General features: G+C 36.4%; 2 protein-coding genes across 6 annotated transcripts; both read right to left on the reverse strand.

The window, feature by feature from the left end:
- Positions 1-371: 371 nt before the first annotated feature.
- LOC114322839 (phosphoinositide phospholipase C 4-like) lies at positions 372-18,025 on the reverse strand. Of its 5 annotated transcripts, none has more exons than XM_082920764.1 (8): positions 17,556-18,025; positions 17,177-17,206; positions 16,308-16,382; positions 15,774-15,909; positions 15,443-15,664; positions 15,099-15,304; positions 6,660-6,967; positions 5,096-6,202 (listed from the first exon to the last, which is right to left on the reverse strand). In XM_082920764.1, the coding sequence occupies exons 4-8, from the start codon at positions 15,900-15,902 to the stop codon at positions 6,165-6,167; spliced, it is 903 nt and encodes a 300-aa protein (XP_082776890.1). In that variant the 5' UTR covers positions 15,903-15,909; positions 16,308-16,382; positions 17,177-17,206; positions 17,556-18,025; the 3' UTR covers positions 5,096-6,164. The 5 variants fall into 5 exon arrangements, with proteins under 5 accessions (XP_082776891.1, XP_082776890.1, XP_082776888.1 ...); XM_082920762.1 differs by having other exon boundaries at positions 5,788-6,967; positions 17,556-17,596; positions 17,821-18,010; XM_082920761.1 differs by having other exon boundaries at positions 5,788-6,967; positions 17,556-17,729; positions 17,821-18,010.
- Positions 7,394-8,384, reverse strand: LOC145822775 (uncharacterized). The gene is made up of 3 exons (XM_082920772.1): positions 8,194-8,384; positions 8,025-8,086; positions 7,394-7,649 (listed from the first exon to the last, which is right to left on the reverse strand). Exons 1-3 carry the CDS (start codon positions 8,246-8,248, stop codon positions 7,461-7,463), a joined length of 306 nt encoding a protein of 101 aa, XP_082776898.1. The 5' UTR covers positions 8,249-8,384; the 3' UTR covers positions 7,394-7,460.
- Positions 18,026-18,294: the final 269 nt, after the last annotated feature.

The following is an 18,294-nucleotide window of genomic DNA, read 5'->3' on the forward strand; positions in this document are numbered from 1 at the left end:
ATGGAAACCATGAAACGCCAGGTGAAAGGCAAAGGCATGGTAGAGATGGAAATCCATGAAGACAGAACGCATCCTCGCCACTTAAGAGAACACGATATGTAAGCCATGCCAACACATTCTGAGAGCAAAAGCCTCTAGACAAGCGATATGCGTTCAAGGACCTCCAGGACTTATTATTCTAGGTATGAGAGAACAAGGACTAAAAGTGTCACGACCCAAACCCGGCCCTATGGGTTTAGCACCGTAACCGGCCAGTAACCCGAGATTACCGAAGGCCTGCAGAACAGTAATACAGTAAAACAGAGTACAGGGCCTGGCGGAAGCCAATACAGTAAATAAATAGTGTCCATTGAGCTGTGACAGTCTGTATGCAAAAGGCTTATCATACATTTATACACAAACAGTACAGAACAGTATACTCAATATTTACAATCATTCAGACTAGGGACTCAACCCTATGCAACAATACAGTAACACTCGGTCTATACAGAACAGTAAAACAGTACAGAAGGGGGAAAAACAAACAAAACACCCCCAAGCCATAGCATGGCAACTCGGAACCTCGCAGTGAGGCACAAAGGCTGGCTTGACAAAACTGGAGTAACCCTGACGCCTCTAGCTGCGGTCTGGTGCCTGTACACCTACATATATATATGAGCAGTGAGCTAAAGCCCAGTGAATAACATAAAGCGTAAAGGGGTTTAGAATGAATGTCCTTACAGTAATGAAAACAGTTCAATTCAATCAGTATTTCAGTCGTTCAGTACAGTAAACAGTCATATGTGGTACATCCATTAGCATAACAGTAACAGTAGGTCTTGAAAGACCGAACAGTAATGATGGCCATCAGTCAGTAAACAGTAGTGGTTCCACGAGGGAACCGACAGAGATCTCTGTAACAGTAACAGTAACAGTAAACAGTAGGTGCTAAGGATGCCGCAGTACAGTTCAGAAATAAAGGACATACATTCATTCAGTTAACAGTAATCAGTTCAGAAAACAGTACAGTTCAGTTGTTCAGAAAATAATCATTTGTGAACATATCTTTACACAATCGTTACTCACAGAGTTCTGGGCTACGGTATGCTAGAGCGTGTCTCCCCAGTCGCCAACCCTACACACTTAACAGATTGAACACACTAAGCTACACAGTTGGGAAATCTCATAACTTAATCCCTAATTTGCCTTGGTGTGTTCTACAACGATATCCTCATCTAAATGTCTTAAACTAGGCCTAAGAATGCCTAGGATGGGATGAGGATGCAAAGATGCGATCAGAAAACAGTTACAGAATTTTCAGTAAAACAGAGTCTCGCTCGAGCTCAGGTTTCCCCGCTCGAGCGGTCATGCAACAAAGGTACACGCTCGAGCGTAACTTTCCCGCTCGAGCGTACTGTAAAAGTACTGGATGGGTGAAATCCCCGCTCGACGCCCGCTCGAGCTTGAGACATGACTCCGCTCGAGCGCCCAATCCTCCGCTCGAGCGGACTGTAAAACAGTGCAAGATGCTGGAAGCTCGATTTTCCCGCTCGAGCGGCACTTCCCCCGCTCGAGCGGACGACTGAAATCTGGAAATCCCAGATTCGAGCTCCAGGTTCAAAACCAAGCTCAAAAGCATCAAAACCAATCCTCTTGGGCCCATTTTCTGAAAAACATTTATAAACACATAGAATAACATGAATCAAGGCTCAATTTTGAGAAATCAAGGCCCAAGGGTGGTTAATTCAAACCCAATTTCAAACCAATTTCAAATCATTTTCAAGAACAATTTCCAAACATGACATGCATGATCTTAAAGCATTTTCAAAGCTTCAATTTGATGCTCTAAAGAGCCAATTCTTTTCAAAACATGATGAAATCATGGACTACACTCAAGACATGAACATGCATGTAACATTTCGTCATGAAAACAACTCAAAATCCAACGATACTACCATGCATGCAAAGATTGGGCTTCAATTCACCATTAATGAACCAATTCATGGCTTAACTCTACAATACAAGCATGGATTGTGCAAGAATGAACTCAAGAACAACAACAAGAAGATGAATGTCCTACCTTAGTCTTGTATTCAAGGTCTAGGAGCTCAAAGTAGCAATCACACTTCAATTCTCAAACAATTCCAAGCAATTCAAGATGAAAACCAACTCCTCAAGTCTCTCTCTCTCTAAGGTCGGTTGAGGCAAGAAGAGGAGAAGAAATGTTTGGTTTGATCACATACGTGGAGTGTAAAAGGCTCAAGAGGTGTGATGTGGTGGCCACTAAGTGGCGGAACGGTAATTAGGCCAAACCATGCGATTAATCGATATTTAATCTAATTTAATCATACCTAATCAATTTTCAGATAAATATACCATAAAATCACATAAATTATGAGGGTCATAAAACACTAATCGGTTTCTAATTCGGCCGCCGATAAGGCCTTCAATTAGCAGTTTAAACATATAAACATGAACAGATAATCAGACAATCAAACAGATAGAATGCAATTAACTAACATATACTCAGTCAATTTAATTTCCAATTTCAGTCAGTCAGTTCAGTACTTTAATCAGTTCAATTATCAGTCAGTTATCAGTCATCATCAGTTCCGTTTAGCAGTAATCGGTGATTATCGGTAATCAATCAGTCCCTAATCAGTAAACAGTATGAGGGTTGTTACAAAAAGGTCTTGGACGGAGGGAAGCAATTGTCGACCCTCACATACTCACCAAACCACCTTTCAACACATTGAGCTGCCCAGATCGGTGGATCTACGAACCATTCTAGAAGAAAAGGCACGAAGGAGAAAAGATGCCCAAGTCCATGACCTTCAAAGGATATCAGCTCTGCAGGGGCTAGCGCTTAAGACGCACAGAAGTATCGAGGTTGGAATGCTAGTACAGTGCCTTGCTTATGAACCAGCCAATAAGGCATCAGCAGTTGCAGAGCTCACCATTCGTTTCGGTGATAGAGAATGCACCACTGCCCTTGGGCTTCAACCAGCCTAAGTTCACGATCTACGACGGGAAGTCAGATCCTTACATGCATTTAAGCCACTTTTACCAAGTTATGGCCATACACCGGCAGAACGACGCTCTAATATGCATTTTGTTCCCATCCAGCCTTGGAGATTTGGGCTTTAACTTGGTTTGAAAAGTTGCCAGAAGGCAGTATTGCTTTCTGGGCGCAACTTGCGGAGGCGTTTGTTACCAGGTTTAAGACAAACACCAAAACGCCAGTTTAGATAGATCAGTTGCTCACCATCGACATGGGCAAGAAAAAAAACATTGAAGTCTTACAATAACAGACATTGGGAGACCTTCAACCCGATAGGCGATTGCCCCACCAGCGTAGCTATCGTGCAGTACAAGCAGAGTTTACCAGTGGGCCATAAGTTGAGAAATTCAATGATAATGGTGTCACTCCTCACTATGGAAGCCCTGATAGAGAGAGTGCACCAGCACATCAGGGTAGATGAAGATGGTGCTCACACTAAAGTGAAGTCCAACACAACAGTGATGTGGGACAAGAAACCTGCGAGAAAAGGTAATATGGTCAAAAAGAAGGGCCGACCTAACAACAACAATCGCGGTGCACCACCCAATGATGAAGACACCAAGGGAAGGAGGTTGAGGGTCTGCACCACCATTACGACTGTTTTCAAGAAGCCCATCTACCGAATCCTTAGTGAAATACGTAATGAACCCTTCGTTCGGCGGCCTGCCACGTTAGAAAAAGCACAGAGGGGCTACAACAAGAGGTATAAGTGCACCTTCCATGATAAAGTAGGGCACCGAACTAAAGATTGTACGCCTCTAAGGCAACATCTGGTAGAATTGATGGCAGGTGGCCACTTAGATCAATACATTGAAGGGGGGCTCGGCCAGCTCCTCAAGATGGAAATGCGACAAACGGGATACCGGTAGCTGGTCCGCCTTAAGGCATGATCAAAGTGATTCTTGGGATCATAGAACCTGAGCAAGTTTGCGAGCTCAGAAGGATGATTAAAAAAGTGGAACACATGAGGAAAGTGTTGAGTGTTCAACCAACCATTAAGAAAGGAAAGACAGAAGCAAAGAATGTAATCACTTTCTCTGACAAGGACTTAGCAAGGTTGCAGAACCCCCACAATGACGCGCTAGTTGTTACTTTGCACATCAAAAACTTTGATATCAAGCGGATCTTGATAGACCAGGGAGGCTCGTGTGAGATAATATACTATGAGACCTTCAAGCAATTAAAATTGGAGGACAAAGACGTGACACCGGTGACTTCCCTGTTGGCCGGCTTTAATTCGATGCCAAAATGGCCAATTGGCAAGATAATTTTGCCGCGCAAAACTAGATAGATGACAAAACAAGTGGAGTTCTGGGTGTTGAAAGTTTCCTCCACATACAACATCATTTTGGGAAGAGCATGATTGCATGCTATGCAAGTTGTAGCATCGAATTACCATCAAGTGATGCGATTCCCAAACAAAGCCGGAGTAATTGAAGAGGTCCTGGGAAACCAAATCATGTTCAAGCAATGCTTCGTGACCGTGAACGGCCGCAGAGCTGCCAATGGATTTGTGCAGATGGTAGAAGAATTGGAGAGCGACGAGATGTTCGCAGACGTCGACAAGGCAGCTGAACAGAAAGAGGTGGAAGATCTGGTGGAAGTAAGAATCGAAGAGAACGACCCACACTACAACAAAAAAGGGTTTTTACGACACCAAATGCACGTCGTGAAAAAGATTCTACGATGCGCAAGGTAAAGCCGTGTTATAACTGGTCATGGAAAGTCATTCATTTCAACGGCATGTTGTAGTACGCCTTTAAAAACCTTTTAACTGCGGATCTTGTGTGTCATATTTGACTTTTCTTTAACTACTTTTGCACGCCGTTAATTTAAGGGACAAACTACGACGTTCATTACTAGTCGTTGAATATTTAATACAATGACCTATTTTGCTTGCCATAGATAGCCCAAGTTTCATAACATTTTTTGCATGTCGTAGAATATGTATATTTTTTTTTAAAAAAAAAAAAACATTCAGCAGGTGTTATTTCACTTGTTCTGTAAAATCTAAGAAAACATTGCAAACAAGCTTCACAAATGTATATATATATATAAGCATTAATCAAACACCAAAATATTATTTTTTTTGGGTGAATAAGTCATAAAAGAAAACATGAAAATATATAAGATTCCAAGGGACATACCCCAACCCTACCATAGCTATACAATAAAAACAAACTAACAAAAACTACAACCAAGCTAAAGAGCTAGAAGACAGAAAAAACAAAGGGGCCAAACAACCTATTCAACATCTATATCTAAAAGAAAATAGGGAGACAGAACAAGAACAAAAGGGCCCATATCAGCAAAAAGAGAAAACCAGGAAAGCAAAACCCACTAAGTCCAAACAACTGAGCCAAGGCATTACTTCATCACAACCAATAAGCAGTGGCAACACAAAGACCTGTAGACAAACTAAAAAGCCTTCATATGTATGAGTAGCCGCAATAACTCTATACCAAGGCCTTCAAGATCATAACACACATCACTATCTAGTTATAGCAGAACAATAAGCTTCGTGGGGACACCATAACCGACAACTACCCAAGGAACATATCTCTTGCACAGCCCGTAGGAAAAGGGACAACAACACTGATACACAACTCAAATAAAAAGAAAATTTCCAAAATCACAAAGCACTGAGAGGAGGAAAGAAAATAAATAGAACAACGGATTGACCCAAGGCACAAAGAACTAGAACTGGTGCAGAGTTGCAACCTGGCTCCCATACAAGACCATCACTCTTTGATAAAACCAAGAAGAATTTACTGAAAATTGACTGGGCTACCTAGATCATACCCAGCCAAACCATCTACATAACCTGGAATATCTAAACACAGTAAGCAAGATGAAATGAACTAGCAGCACCACACTTAGTATATACTTAGATCACTTGACCCACAAACTCAAACTCTCAGCAGGAAGATAAATAACAGTGAACACACAAAAAAAAAATTCATCCTCATAGACACTGGGCTCACAAAACAAAGAATTCCCTAATAATAGCACCAGTAATGGAGAACCTGCAAAACCAACAAAGTTAGGACACAATTTATAACTTACCTTCTCTCAACCCACAACTCACAGCCAACTCCACACCCTAAGTATGTGCTCACAAAACTCAACTCTTTTGCCCTAAATGAAGACCAGCTTTGCGGCCTGCATAGCAAACAATTAGGAAAAACACAATATATACAAAACTCATTTTGAGCTCACAGCCACTCAACCGAGAATATGGAATCTCACAACACTCAACCCTTAAAACTCCTATCTTCCACATTTTTTAATTCAATAGCAGCCATATACCAGCACACATGGGTGGGAAAAAACAACCTGTAACAAAAAGGTTACAAAACACAACTAACTCATAAACTCGAAGCCTCTTTAAGGATAGAGGTTGGAAGTCTCCATTTGGACAAAAACCACTTATCCTTTGAATTTCTCTTCAAGTTTTTGAGAGATAGAACTCTAAACTTGATCATGTTAACAATATTTACAACAACAATATCTTCAGGAACTCTCTCTTTTGTAAAAACTCTGTTATTTCTCTCAAGCCAAATACGATAAACAGAGCAAGTAAAAACTAGTCTGGATATAATGGAACCAAGGGACTTACCCCTCACATTCACGGCAATATAGGGGACCAAATCAAGCCAGTTCAGAGCAAGCCAGTTCACATCAATTTGTTCCTTCATAGACAACGAAACACTCTCAGAGAAGGGACATTTAAAGAATAAGTGAGACTGGTCCTCGGAATGTTGGTGGCACAATGGATAGGTAACAACATGAGAGATGCCAAATGATTTCAGCTTATCCCCTATATTCAATCTATTCTGAATGGCTAACGAAGAAATAAAATTAGCCTTAGGGATGGAGACTCGGGTCCCCTTTGGGTATACCCCCAGAATATTCTTCTGTGTGAACCTAAGGGGGACAAAAGAGAAAGATTAATAAAAACAGTAGAGATCTAATCACTCACTGGAGTGAAAATATAAGTGTTTTAAGATAATTCTTAGAAATATTAAGCACATAAATAAAAATAACTTATTTGTAAAGAGTAATTGAAATTACTCCATCAAAAGTGTCTCGCCTCCTTACTTTTGCAACATATTCACCTTTGAACTTTTGTGAGAATGGAAGAGGGATGGGAGGTGGAAGAGAGAGAGGTGGGCTATATAACTTTTAATATACAGCCCGTAGTACTTTTAAATTTTCTCCATTTTTTCTCTAGATATATAATAAAATATAGTAGTTCTCGAAAGTGCAGTGAAACCATTAAAATCTATTATTGATGTTGAGAAAGCTAAAGTAGTTGTTTGTTCGAAAGAAAGATTCGGCATTGGAAAAATATATTTCAAATGTTAACCAACCACCAAAAAACAAAATGATTTGATATATATATATACACACAATCTTTTTACATATATATAAATAAATAAATTGAAAAAACCGACATAAATTTTACGGGAAAACAAACCAACCGAACCGGAACCTTAGTAAGACTTCTATTTTCCATGGATAAACTTACCTGAGAAGCGATGGCATCAGAAACGTCAGAGTCGGACTCTGATGATTCCCCATTTTTTTCCATACCTTTCACCAAGGACTGCCAATAAACCACAATTAAACTGTGTCCATAGGATAACCCAATTCACTAAATCCTAGTAATAAATTCCATACAAAAATAAGATAACCAATAAATCAAATTCCCTCTAGCATACAACCAAACAAATTTTTTGTTTTTCAGAAAACTGGTTCTGAAAACAAAAACGAATTCAATCATTAAAAAAAAAAAAAAACACAAACCCAAATAGATATTTGCAATAACAGTGATTTTGTCTAAAACCTGGGATACATTCTTTCTATTTTATGCGTTTTCTATCATATAGTTCTGTGTTACGTAGCAACAACGGTAATAATCAACTGCCTAAACAAGGTGATTTGAGCTAAATTTGAGCAATACAACAAAAGATCAAATTACCTGAATTTCGCCCAATATATCAGATAATTTACCATTCTTAACCAGGACCGTACTACTGTACCCTGCAAAGTATAATCAGATCGATATCAATAGGCAAGAGAGAGCCTAATACCGAAATCGATTAAGCGAGTTTTGTGTGTGTGTATGTCTGTGAGTGCAGATAGATTACCTGCTCCAACCAAGATCAAGATCTTGGAGAAGCCCATGCCAGTTTGCATCGCCATCGCTGGTGATCTCACCCCAACTACATATATATAAATAAATAAATTGAAAACACCGATGTAAATTTTACGGGAAAACTAAACAAACGAAACAGAACCTTAGTAAGGCTTCTATTTTCCATGGATAAACATATCTGAGAAGCGATGGCATCAGAAACGTCAGAGTCAGACTCTGATGATTCCTTATTTTTTTCAATACCTTTAACCAGGGACTGCCAATAAAACACAATTAAACTGTGTCTACAGGATAACCCAATTCAACAAATTCACTAAATCCTAGTAATAAATTCCACACAAAAATAAGATAACCAATAAATAATTCCCTCTAGCTTACAACCAAACAAATTGTGTTTTTCAAAAAACTGGTTCTGAAAACAAAACGAATTCAATCATTAAAAAAAAAAAAAAAAAAAAACCCACAAACTCAGATAGATATTCGCAGTAACAGTGATTGACAAGGTGATTTGAACTAAATTTGAGCAATACAACAAATGATCAAATTACCTGAATTTCACCCAATAAATCAGATAATTTATCGTTCTTAACCAGGATCGTACTAGTGTACCCTGCAAAGTATGATCAAATCGATATCAAAAGGCAAGAGAGAGCTTAATACCGAAATCGACTAAGAAAGTTTTGTGTGTATGTGTGTTTGTCTGTGTGTAGATAGATTACCTACTCCGACCAAGATCAAGATCTTAGAGAGGCCCATGCCAGTTTGCATCTCCACCGCTGGTGATCTCATCCCAACCCAACCTTAGCTAGGTCTTCTTCTCTCTCCTCCGACGACACTACTGAATTCTCAAAGGGATTTTTATTCACTTTATACCCTACTTGGAACGACGTCGTATTTTAGCAAAATGGCGGTGGAAGTGATTTGCTAAACGGAACCAGTATTCAAGCAAATCACTTCCACCGCCATTTTTCTAAAATACGACGTCGTTCCAAGTAGGGTATAAAGTGAATAAAAATCCCTTTGAGAATTCAGTAGTGTCGTCGGAGGAGAGAGAAGAAGACCTAGCTAAGGTTGGGTTGGGATCAGATCACCAGCGGTGGCGATGCAAACTGGCATGGGCCTCTCTAAGATCTTGATCTTGGTCGGAGCAGGTAATCTATCTACACACACAGACAAACACACATACAAACAAAACTCTCTTAGTCGATTTCGGTATTAAGCTCTCTCTTGCCTTTTGATATCGATCTGATTATACTTTGCAGGGTACACTAGTACGATCCTAGTTAAGAACGATAAATTATCTGATTTATTGGGCGAAATTCAAGTCATTTGATCTTTTGTTGTATTGCTCATATTTAGTTCAAATCACCTTGTCAATCACTGTTACTGCGAATATCTATCTGGGTTTGTGTTTTTTTTTTTTTAATGATTGAATTCGTTTTGTTTTCAGAACCAGTTTTTTGAAAAACACAAAATTTGTTTGGTTGTAAGCTAAAGGGAATTATTTATTGGTTATCTTATTTTTGTGTGGAATTTATTACTAGGATTTAGTGAATTTGTTGAATTGTGTTATCCTGTGGACACAGTTTAATTGTGTTTTATTGGCAGTCCCTGGTTAAAGGTATTGAAAAAAATAGGGAATCATCAGAGCCCGACCCTGACGTTTCTGATGCCATCGCTTCTCAAGTATGTTTATCCATGGAAAATAGAAGCCTTACAAAGGTTTTGTTTCGTTTGGTTTGTTTTCCCGTAAAATTTACATGGGTGTTTTCAATTTATTTATTTATATATATGTAAAAAGATTGTGTGTGTATATATATATATCAAATCATTTTGTTTTCTGGTGGTTGGTTAACATTTGAAATATATTTTTCCAATGCCGAATCTTTCTTCTAACAAACTACTTTAGCTTTCTCAACATCAATACTAAATTTAAATGGTTGCACTGCACTTTCGATGACTACTATATTTTATTATATATCTAGAGAAAAAATGGAGAAAATTTGAAAGTACTATGGGCTGTATATTAAAAGTTATATAGCCCACCTCTCTCTCTTCCACCTCCCCTCCCTCTTTCATTCTCACAAAAGTTCAAAGGTGAATATGTTGCAAAAGTAAGGAGGCTGGGCACTTTTGTTGGAGTAATTTCAATTACTCTTTACAAATAAGTTATTTTATGAACACTACAAGAAATTGCACTTTTGACAACTACTTTTGGCGACGATGCCAATTTTTCATAGCCAAAAATATATTTTTGGCGAGACAGTGATTCATTTCGTCGGTAAAAGTAGACCTTTAACGACGCAATTTACTATTGTTACTAAAAAAACAAAACATTCACCAGGCGCCAAAATTATTGGTTGGCACCAAAATTTCAAAATTTTAGCGACGAGGGTTAGTTTGTTGCAACACGATAAGCGTTGCTATTAGTTTGTTTACTTTTGGCGAATATAAGTTGGCGTGGGCGAAGAATTAAAAATTTAGCGACGACAAAACTATACGTTGGCAAAAGTTTTGTTAGTGAAATATGATGGTTTCATGATTTGCGTTTTTATTAGAACTTTTTAAAGGAGTTTGGATTCTTTCAAGTTGTCCATATAAATTTGTTTCAAACATATGGTTACTGATATCCGATTTTCATGAAAAAAAATTTCATGATTATTTTAGTCAATGAATAGTAAAAAGTGCATGGTTTAGATTGGTGAGATCAGTTTCAAAATAAGCCCACAAAACCCAAACACTATCTCAAGTTGAGATAACCAAATTAAAATAATCGAAACTCTTTGCAAAGTTGAATTGATGGCTATATTTGATTTGATTTTTTAAAACTTGATTCAAATTTATTTTTAAAGACAAAAAATTAGTTTCGTGAAAAATTTTAAAAATTTAAAAGTACTATACTTATCAATTTTATATAATTTTACAAAAGATATAAATACTTTTTTAAAAATTCAAAAATACATTTTTTAAAAGAAAATCAACCAAACATGACCTCAGTTTCTTACCTTCCTCCCAAAATTCCCCCCTCTTTTTATTTTTTTGTTCATAGGTAAAACCCTTCTCTCCATGATTTTCACCCTTGCGCAGCCGTTCTCTCACGATTTGTAGTTCTCTCCCTCTCGCACGCTTGCACAGACATTTGTCGATCATCGGGGGTTTCCGCCGTTTGTCGTTGCTGTGATAGACCCTCTCCGCTTCATTCTAGCTCTGTAGGTTTGTCCCCTCTTTGCTCTATATCTTAGTCCCCCTCCACGTCTCTGTTTCTCTATCTGCTTTGTATCTCCATATCCAATGGATTTTTGATTTCTGGATTCTTCTTCTGTATCCGAGAACGAGCCTAATTACCTTATGCTCGCTCAGGTTCAACTTCCACTCGAAGACACAGAGAATGATGCGAGACATTACAATGACGATCATTTTGATTTCGGCGAATTTGGTTACACCAATGACAAGGTACAGTGTGTATTTAGATGTTTGTATGGAAATTGCTTTGATTTTCTTATTGGTTCACTGTTAGTTCGACTTTCTGAATTGGTTTAAGGAATGATTGGATTGAGAAATTGAGAAGCTTTAGTTGGTCATTGTGAAAATTTTGCCAGTTTTACCACTTGGGTTTAGGGTTTTACTGGAAATTAAATTAGTAAGATTGGTTGCTTGGGTAGTTAACTTGATGTCTGTATTCTCTTGTTATAAGATCATACATTATGTATTGTCCATTTAGTATTTAAGCTAATGTAAAGTCTTTTGTTATTTATTTATTTATTTTGGTTAATTTTGGCTCCATTTGTGGTGCTTTCCAGGTTTCTTTTCTCCGTTACACTCAGCAGTGGAAGAACAAAAGTTGTGTTTGTGTTGAATAAATCTAATCTCTATCAGAATTCTAATGATTAATTATGCATTCTCTAGTTTGATTGTTAATTTTATTCAAAGGGATTTCTTGTAGGAGGGACTATAAAGAATGGACAAATTTCCCCTATTTTAGATTTGTTAATGAAGTAATTCTAATCTTCAATTCTTTTACATGATTTGATGCAACTCAAGGAAGCTACTGCTTTCGTCAAGGAAAATACTTAGAAGTTGCTTAATTTAGAACATGTGACATTTTATCTTGTATCTATATACTATCTGCCCTTGAAGCAAAACTTTCAGTTTCCTACCATGTTCAGAAAGAGATTGAAGAACTATCTATGACTAATCCTCATTGGAGAACCCGTAGTTTCTATGAATTTGAAATTTTTTTGTATAGCTTTTTAGATGGGTCAACAAGTACATGAATTGAAAGAATGAAGCTTAAGCTTGAAACACCTATTGCAATGGCAGAGCAACTGCTTTCTGCTTGTCAGGAGCTTGTGAAAGAAAGTGCCAGCATACCAAGCAGGATTTGATGTCAGTAAATGAACAAGTAGACAGTGTGAAAGAGTATGCAATGAAGATGGAAAGTGTTAGCGTTTTGTGGAAGAGACAGACTTTATCATTGATTCACTGGTATGTTTCTTAGACTCCAAAATATTATGAGCTAGATGCAAACTTTTGGTGTCAAATCGATGTAACCGATCTATGTCTCTAACAATATTTATCAATCTTTTTCATTCTTTGTCCTAAATTTTATTTATGAAAGCTATACAAATGCAGATTGATAGTACACTTTCATGAATTGTGAAGATTATATAATCAACTCTACAATTATCAAATCTTGATCTTGTTGCTTCATATGCTTTCAAAGAGAAATCTGTTCCAATGTCTGCCACCTCAATTACTCGAAATGACATTATTGGCCTTGCACATTCTAATGCACAAGTAAGTAAATGATTCTAACCTGTTTGGGATTTGAGTTGAGCTCTAAAATTAACATTATTTGTATGTTCTTATAAACTTTACATGTCTATAATTGTCTTGAACATATATATATGATACTTATGAAAATATAATTTAGGAGAATGTAAAGTTTAAACCTTGAGCTTTAGTCTAGAGTACATATTTATATACTTTCAAGAAGGGTAACTTCTAATGGTCAATAATGTAGAACCCCCAAAAATATAAAACTAGTTTTTATTCAACTGCTCTAATTGGTCTCTTCACCAAACAACCCCAAACGATGAAAGGAACAAACAACTCAAGATTTTTTAACAGCTCTTTTATCTTTTTTTCTATTTCCATTGGCATTTAGAGGGAAAAATCATGAAATCGCCACAAAAATGCCTAGAAATTAGTATGAACGCCTTAGTAAGCATAAAAGGAACTTGTTATAACTCAAGGAACAAGCATGGGACTCCCAGCTTTCAAATTGAGCTGAAATGTCTTTTTTGAGCATTTATGCTTGAAAATAGGCATTTGAAGGGAAAAATCATGAAATAGCCACGGAAATACCCAGGAATCAATACGAACAACATTGTAAGGATTAAAATGTTGAAACTCATGGAACAATCACAGGATTCCCCATTATAAAATTAAACTCAAATTTGCATATTTTTTAACACTTAATCTTGAAAATTAGCACCCGGAGAGAAAAATTGTAAATTAGCTATATAAATACCCGAGAATTGGTTCAAACACCTTAGTAAGGACCAAATTAACTTATAGAAACTCACAGAACAAGCATGAGAATCCTAGTTTCAAAATTAAGCTCAAACTTGTATATTTTGAACACTTAGACTTAAAAATAGGCATTTGAAGGGAAAATTTGTGTAATAGCTATGAAAATGCCCAGGAATTGGTTTGAGCACCTTATTAGGGGAAAAATGACTTGTAAAAACTCATGGAATAAGCACAAGACTCGTAGTTTCAAAATTAATCTCAAACTTGCATGTATGAACTAGACACTTAAAAATGAAATAAGTTTAGCTAATTCAATTAATTTTAACTATATTTGTATATTATTTATGAAGTTAATGCATTGATAAAGTACTAATGTTTTTGTCTTTTTATTGACAGGTTGATGATGGACGTTCGTGGTTTGGGTGGTGATATTGTTATTAAAGATACAAGAGTTTGTCGTTCAACAATGTAGTCATTTATTTTATTTTTCTTTGTTTCGTTTTATAAGTTATTTTGTCAAATATTTGAATATATTTTGGAATTATTATGTTTGGGATTGTTGGATATTTGGACACATTTTAGGATTCTTATGTTTAGTATTGTTGGATATTTGAATGCAATTTGGGATTGTTTGATATTGGAATGCATTTGACATTAATTTGGTTGGATTAACAGTTGTTACGATGTATGGCGTTAAGTTTAGTTTGCATAGTTTGTTATATATAGATTTGTTTGTATGTATATACAGGTTACAAGGAAAACAAATCACATGGAACATTTTATTAAAAAAAAATATTATCATATATGCAGTTTATACATGCCTGTGATTTATATATTTTAACTACATAATCAATCATTGATAAAAGAAATCCTATAGAAAATATAAATAATTTTTAATTGATTTTGCCGATGCAAATTTGTCGTTGCCAAAATTGCTTTCTTGACAAAACAAATCATCGGCAATTGGCAACATTTACCGACATAAATGTGTCCCCAAAAGTTTACTTTTGTTGACTCATATTGTGTTGCTAAAAGTGTATTTTTTTGCTGATGCAAATTTGTGTCGGGAAAAGTGCCACACAATCATCATATTTGAACTACTTTTACCGACGCAAGGTAAATTGCCGACAAGGGATGAAGGCTTTTACCAACAACTATATTTGTTGCTAAAGGCATTACTTTTACCTACGCAATATAATTTCGTCGGCAAAATGTTTTGTCGATTCACTTTTACCTACGGGTTGCCAACGTAGCTCCGTGTGTCGGCAAAACTTTTTGCCGATGAGTTTTCCCTTTTAGCAACATATTTTGTTATGTTGCGAAAAATGCAATTTCTTGTAGTGATATAACTTCAGTGACTACCTCACAAGGTCAATTCCATAAGATTCCGCTGCCTTTTCAAGTGTTGTTTCACTCAAACTAAGACGTTTAATTTTTCCAATTCCAGCCCTCAAAGCCTCTTTCAATCCATTCTTTGGTTTCCCAGCATGAATTGCAATCAGATGCTTGTATTGACGTGCTCCTAGCTGGCATGATTTCTGCTCACAGCCATCACTGCCTTCATCATCCTGATCAATGTCGTCCTATTAGCCATGACTAAATTCTAACATGTTAAAGTAATTAGGCACCTTATATATTATAATAGAATGAAGTAAATTTCATTCCTAGATTATAAGCTGATGAAATAAATTTATTTTTTAGCTCACCCTGTCTTCGGGATCCAACTCAGCTGCAAGGTGTGGCGACTCCTTTCCCGATGTAGCTTTAGTAGATGAATCTTTCTCTGTTGGACCCTCAGATTCAAGATATTCTTTTGGTGGTTTGGTTGAAAGAATAATTCGATGCTTTAAGGCTTCTGGTGAAGGGAATTCTTCCAAGCACCCTAACGCAAGGTAATATAATAGTTCTCTAAACATCTCAATGACCGTCTATAGGAAGATTTAGTTTTTATTACAATAGAAACATTGAAATCAATTCATCTTTTTGTAATTTAAAATCATGAAGGTAAAAAGAAAAAAAAAAAGAATTAAAGCTAACCTCTGCAACCTTAGCTTGAAGGTCTGCTGTAAGGTGGTTCTCCAAAGTTACTATAACAGGGTATGGAGATTTAACAAAAGCATATTCTTTAATGGACTGCAAGCATTTCATGAGTGTCACAGGAACCATTAGGGTCCTAGATTCATTCAGAAGTTGAGATTATTCCAAACATAAACATAAGTCAATAATGAACTTAAGAAACTGAATGTAATTTAAAATATTTAGTAAATTCATATTTAAGATTAAAATTTATAATCTATATTGCAAATGCAATGGGATCAGGCAATCCCTACAAAAATTACTTGATACGAGTGTATAACTAACAATTATGCCAACACATAATATCACTTGGATAGTTTCCTAAATTCTCCAATAATTTTGGTTTGCAATTATGATATCATTTATGATATGTTGCATAAACAATCAATATTGGTAAGTAGCTGCATAAAGAAAGACTAATAAAAATGGTAAAAACAAGGAGAAGAAGAAGAAAGACTAATAAGTAATTACAAATGACAGAGTATTTCATCTTACTTAGCATATTCCCGGCCTTGAATTGCTTCCCATTTATCCAGCCTCCAACACTAAAATCCCATCCTGAAGAATCACCTACAGTGAAAGTAGCTGAGTGAGTTGTTTCCAAGTGAAGTGAGAGGGAGACAAGGAGAGCAATGGCAAGAACCACAACTCTGTTTGCACTGCATCTTCCCTGGTGATACTTCAATGCCATGACGCAAAGGTGGAGACGAAGCTACAAATAAATTACTGTGAGCTTCCTAGCTAAGGGCGTATTTAAGAAATGGGGTTGTTGTTGCTTTTATAAAGGTGCGTGTCTTTGGGTATCAAATGGAGGGTGTTTTGGTTATCGCCTGGAAATAATTCATTAGTTTAAATTTGTTAGTGGGCAAAACAAAAATAAACAAAATAAAGTAATTTCTTCATTATCTTATTCCATGGGAATAGGGACACTAAACATTGTTGCCTTACAATGATTAGCAAGCAGCATTTGTTGACTACACAAAGCGAGTGGAAAAACAGGTACAGATAATAAATAAATTCATGCATCATTTTCAAAAGGAGAGATCATTCTGTGTTGATTAAAGCTATAGAATCGGCCAAAGACATGAATTGGTTCCAACTTTCTCTAGTCTTCATAGAATAGTTCATGCATTAAGAAGAACATCATCCAATGGAAGAAAATCAAGGTTTCAAGTTACACAACACACTGCATCCAGAACTCTAAAACAGACACACACAACTAAACCTCTGTAGTAAATCACAGTACAATAATAATCTTCAAACAGATAAAAAAATTGTAACATACAATCAACCAGAGCAATCAAATGAGAAAAATACTCTGTTTGGTTAGTCAGAAAAGAGAATCAAAGCAAGAGGAAGCTCACCTTACTTGAGACTTTTGTCAAATATGTTGTCTTCAGCAACCAAGCAACATATATGCACATGAAATTAAACACATCAATTAGAGTTTTGGGGCAAGACCAGTATCAATTCTAACCAACTTAATCAAACATATATGAGTGTGTATACATATATATATATATATATATATATGTAAAATTCTCGAATGCAAAAAACATGAATCAAATCAAATAAATGAAATAGAACACTCTAGAAAATAAAACACTAAATAGATGAAATTGATAGTTTAAAGGATAAAAATGATCAACTAAACTCTAGAAAAAAACATTAATCAAATCAAATTTTGCTTTAGAAAATAAAAAAATTACTTCAAAAATGACAACAAGCAAAGTTAGAACTCACAATTTAGATAGTATTCTCCAAGTTCTGAGCAACACCATGAGCTAAGAAAATCAACAAGAAGGCTCTTGGTTAGGGTTTCAGAATTCGAGTGTTTAGTAATGAGTGGTGTCTCTTCATCCATGGCTTCTTAGAACTCTCAATTGGGTCGATTTGCCACAATAAGATATATATACCCTAGAAATTGGTGGTGTGGTGGGGCATATAAGAAAGAGTATGAGAGTGGGGGGTGAAGAGAGAGAGAGAGAGCACCATTTGAAACCCTTACCGTTCGAAGCCTCTCTCTTCTTCCACTCTTCTCGATTTTCCTCCTTGAACAGTATTCTATGTTTAGCCATTAGAAGTCAATGAGTGAATGTTTTGAATAGTATTTGGTGCTCAGACCCTTCTCTTCCCCTGTGATTTTTCTTCTTCGAACCTTTCTCTTCTCTTCTCTGTCCCTAACCCGTTCTCTACTCAGACCCCTCTTTTCCGGGCCATTTTCCTAAATAAGCTAAAATAATAAATTAATTCTCAAACTAAGTTTTGAAAAAATTTTCCTAAATAAGCTAAAATAATAAATTAATTCTCAAACTAAGTTTTGAAAAAATTCTCAAAATAAGTTAACTCGTGATTCATAATCGCGATTTCAACATATTTGCACCTATCTCACGTGAAATTTGGTAAATTTTAAATTCGTGGTTACAAAAAGTACTTTTGATTAAGAAATCGTGGTTACAAAACGTGATTTTAATTAATTTTT

The sequence above is a fragment of the Camellia sinensis genome, chromosome 3, assembly GCF_055761805.1.
Source record: "Camellia sinensis isolate YWXY chromosome 3, ASM5576180v1, whole genome shotgun sequence".
NCBI lineage: Eukaryota > Viridiplantae > Streptophyta > Magnoliopsida > Ericales > Theaceae > Camellia > Camellia sinensis.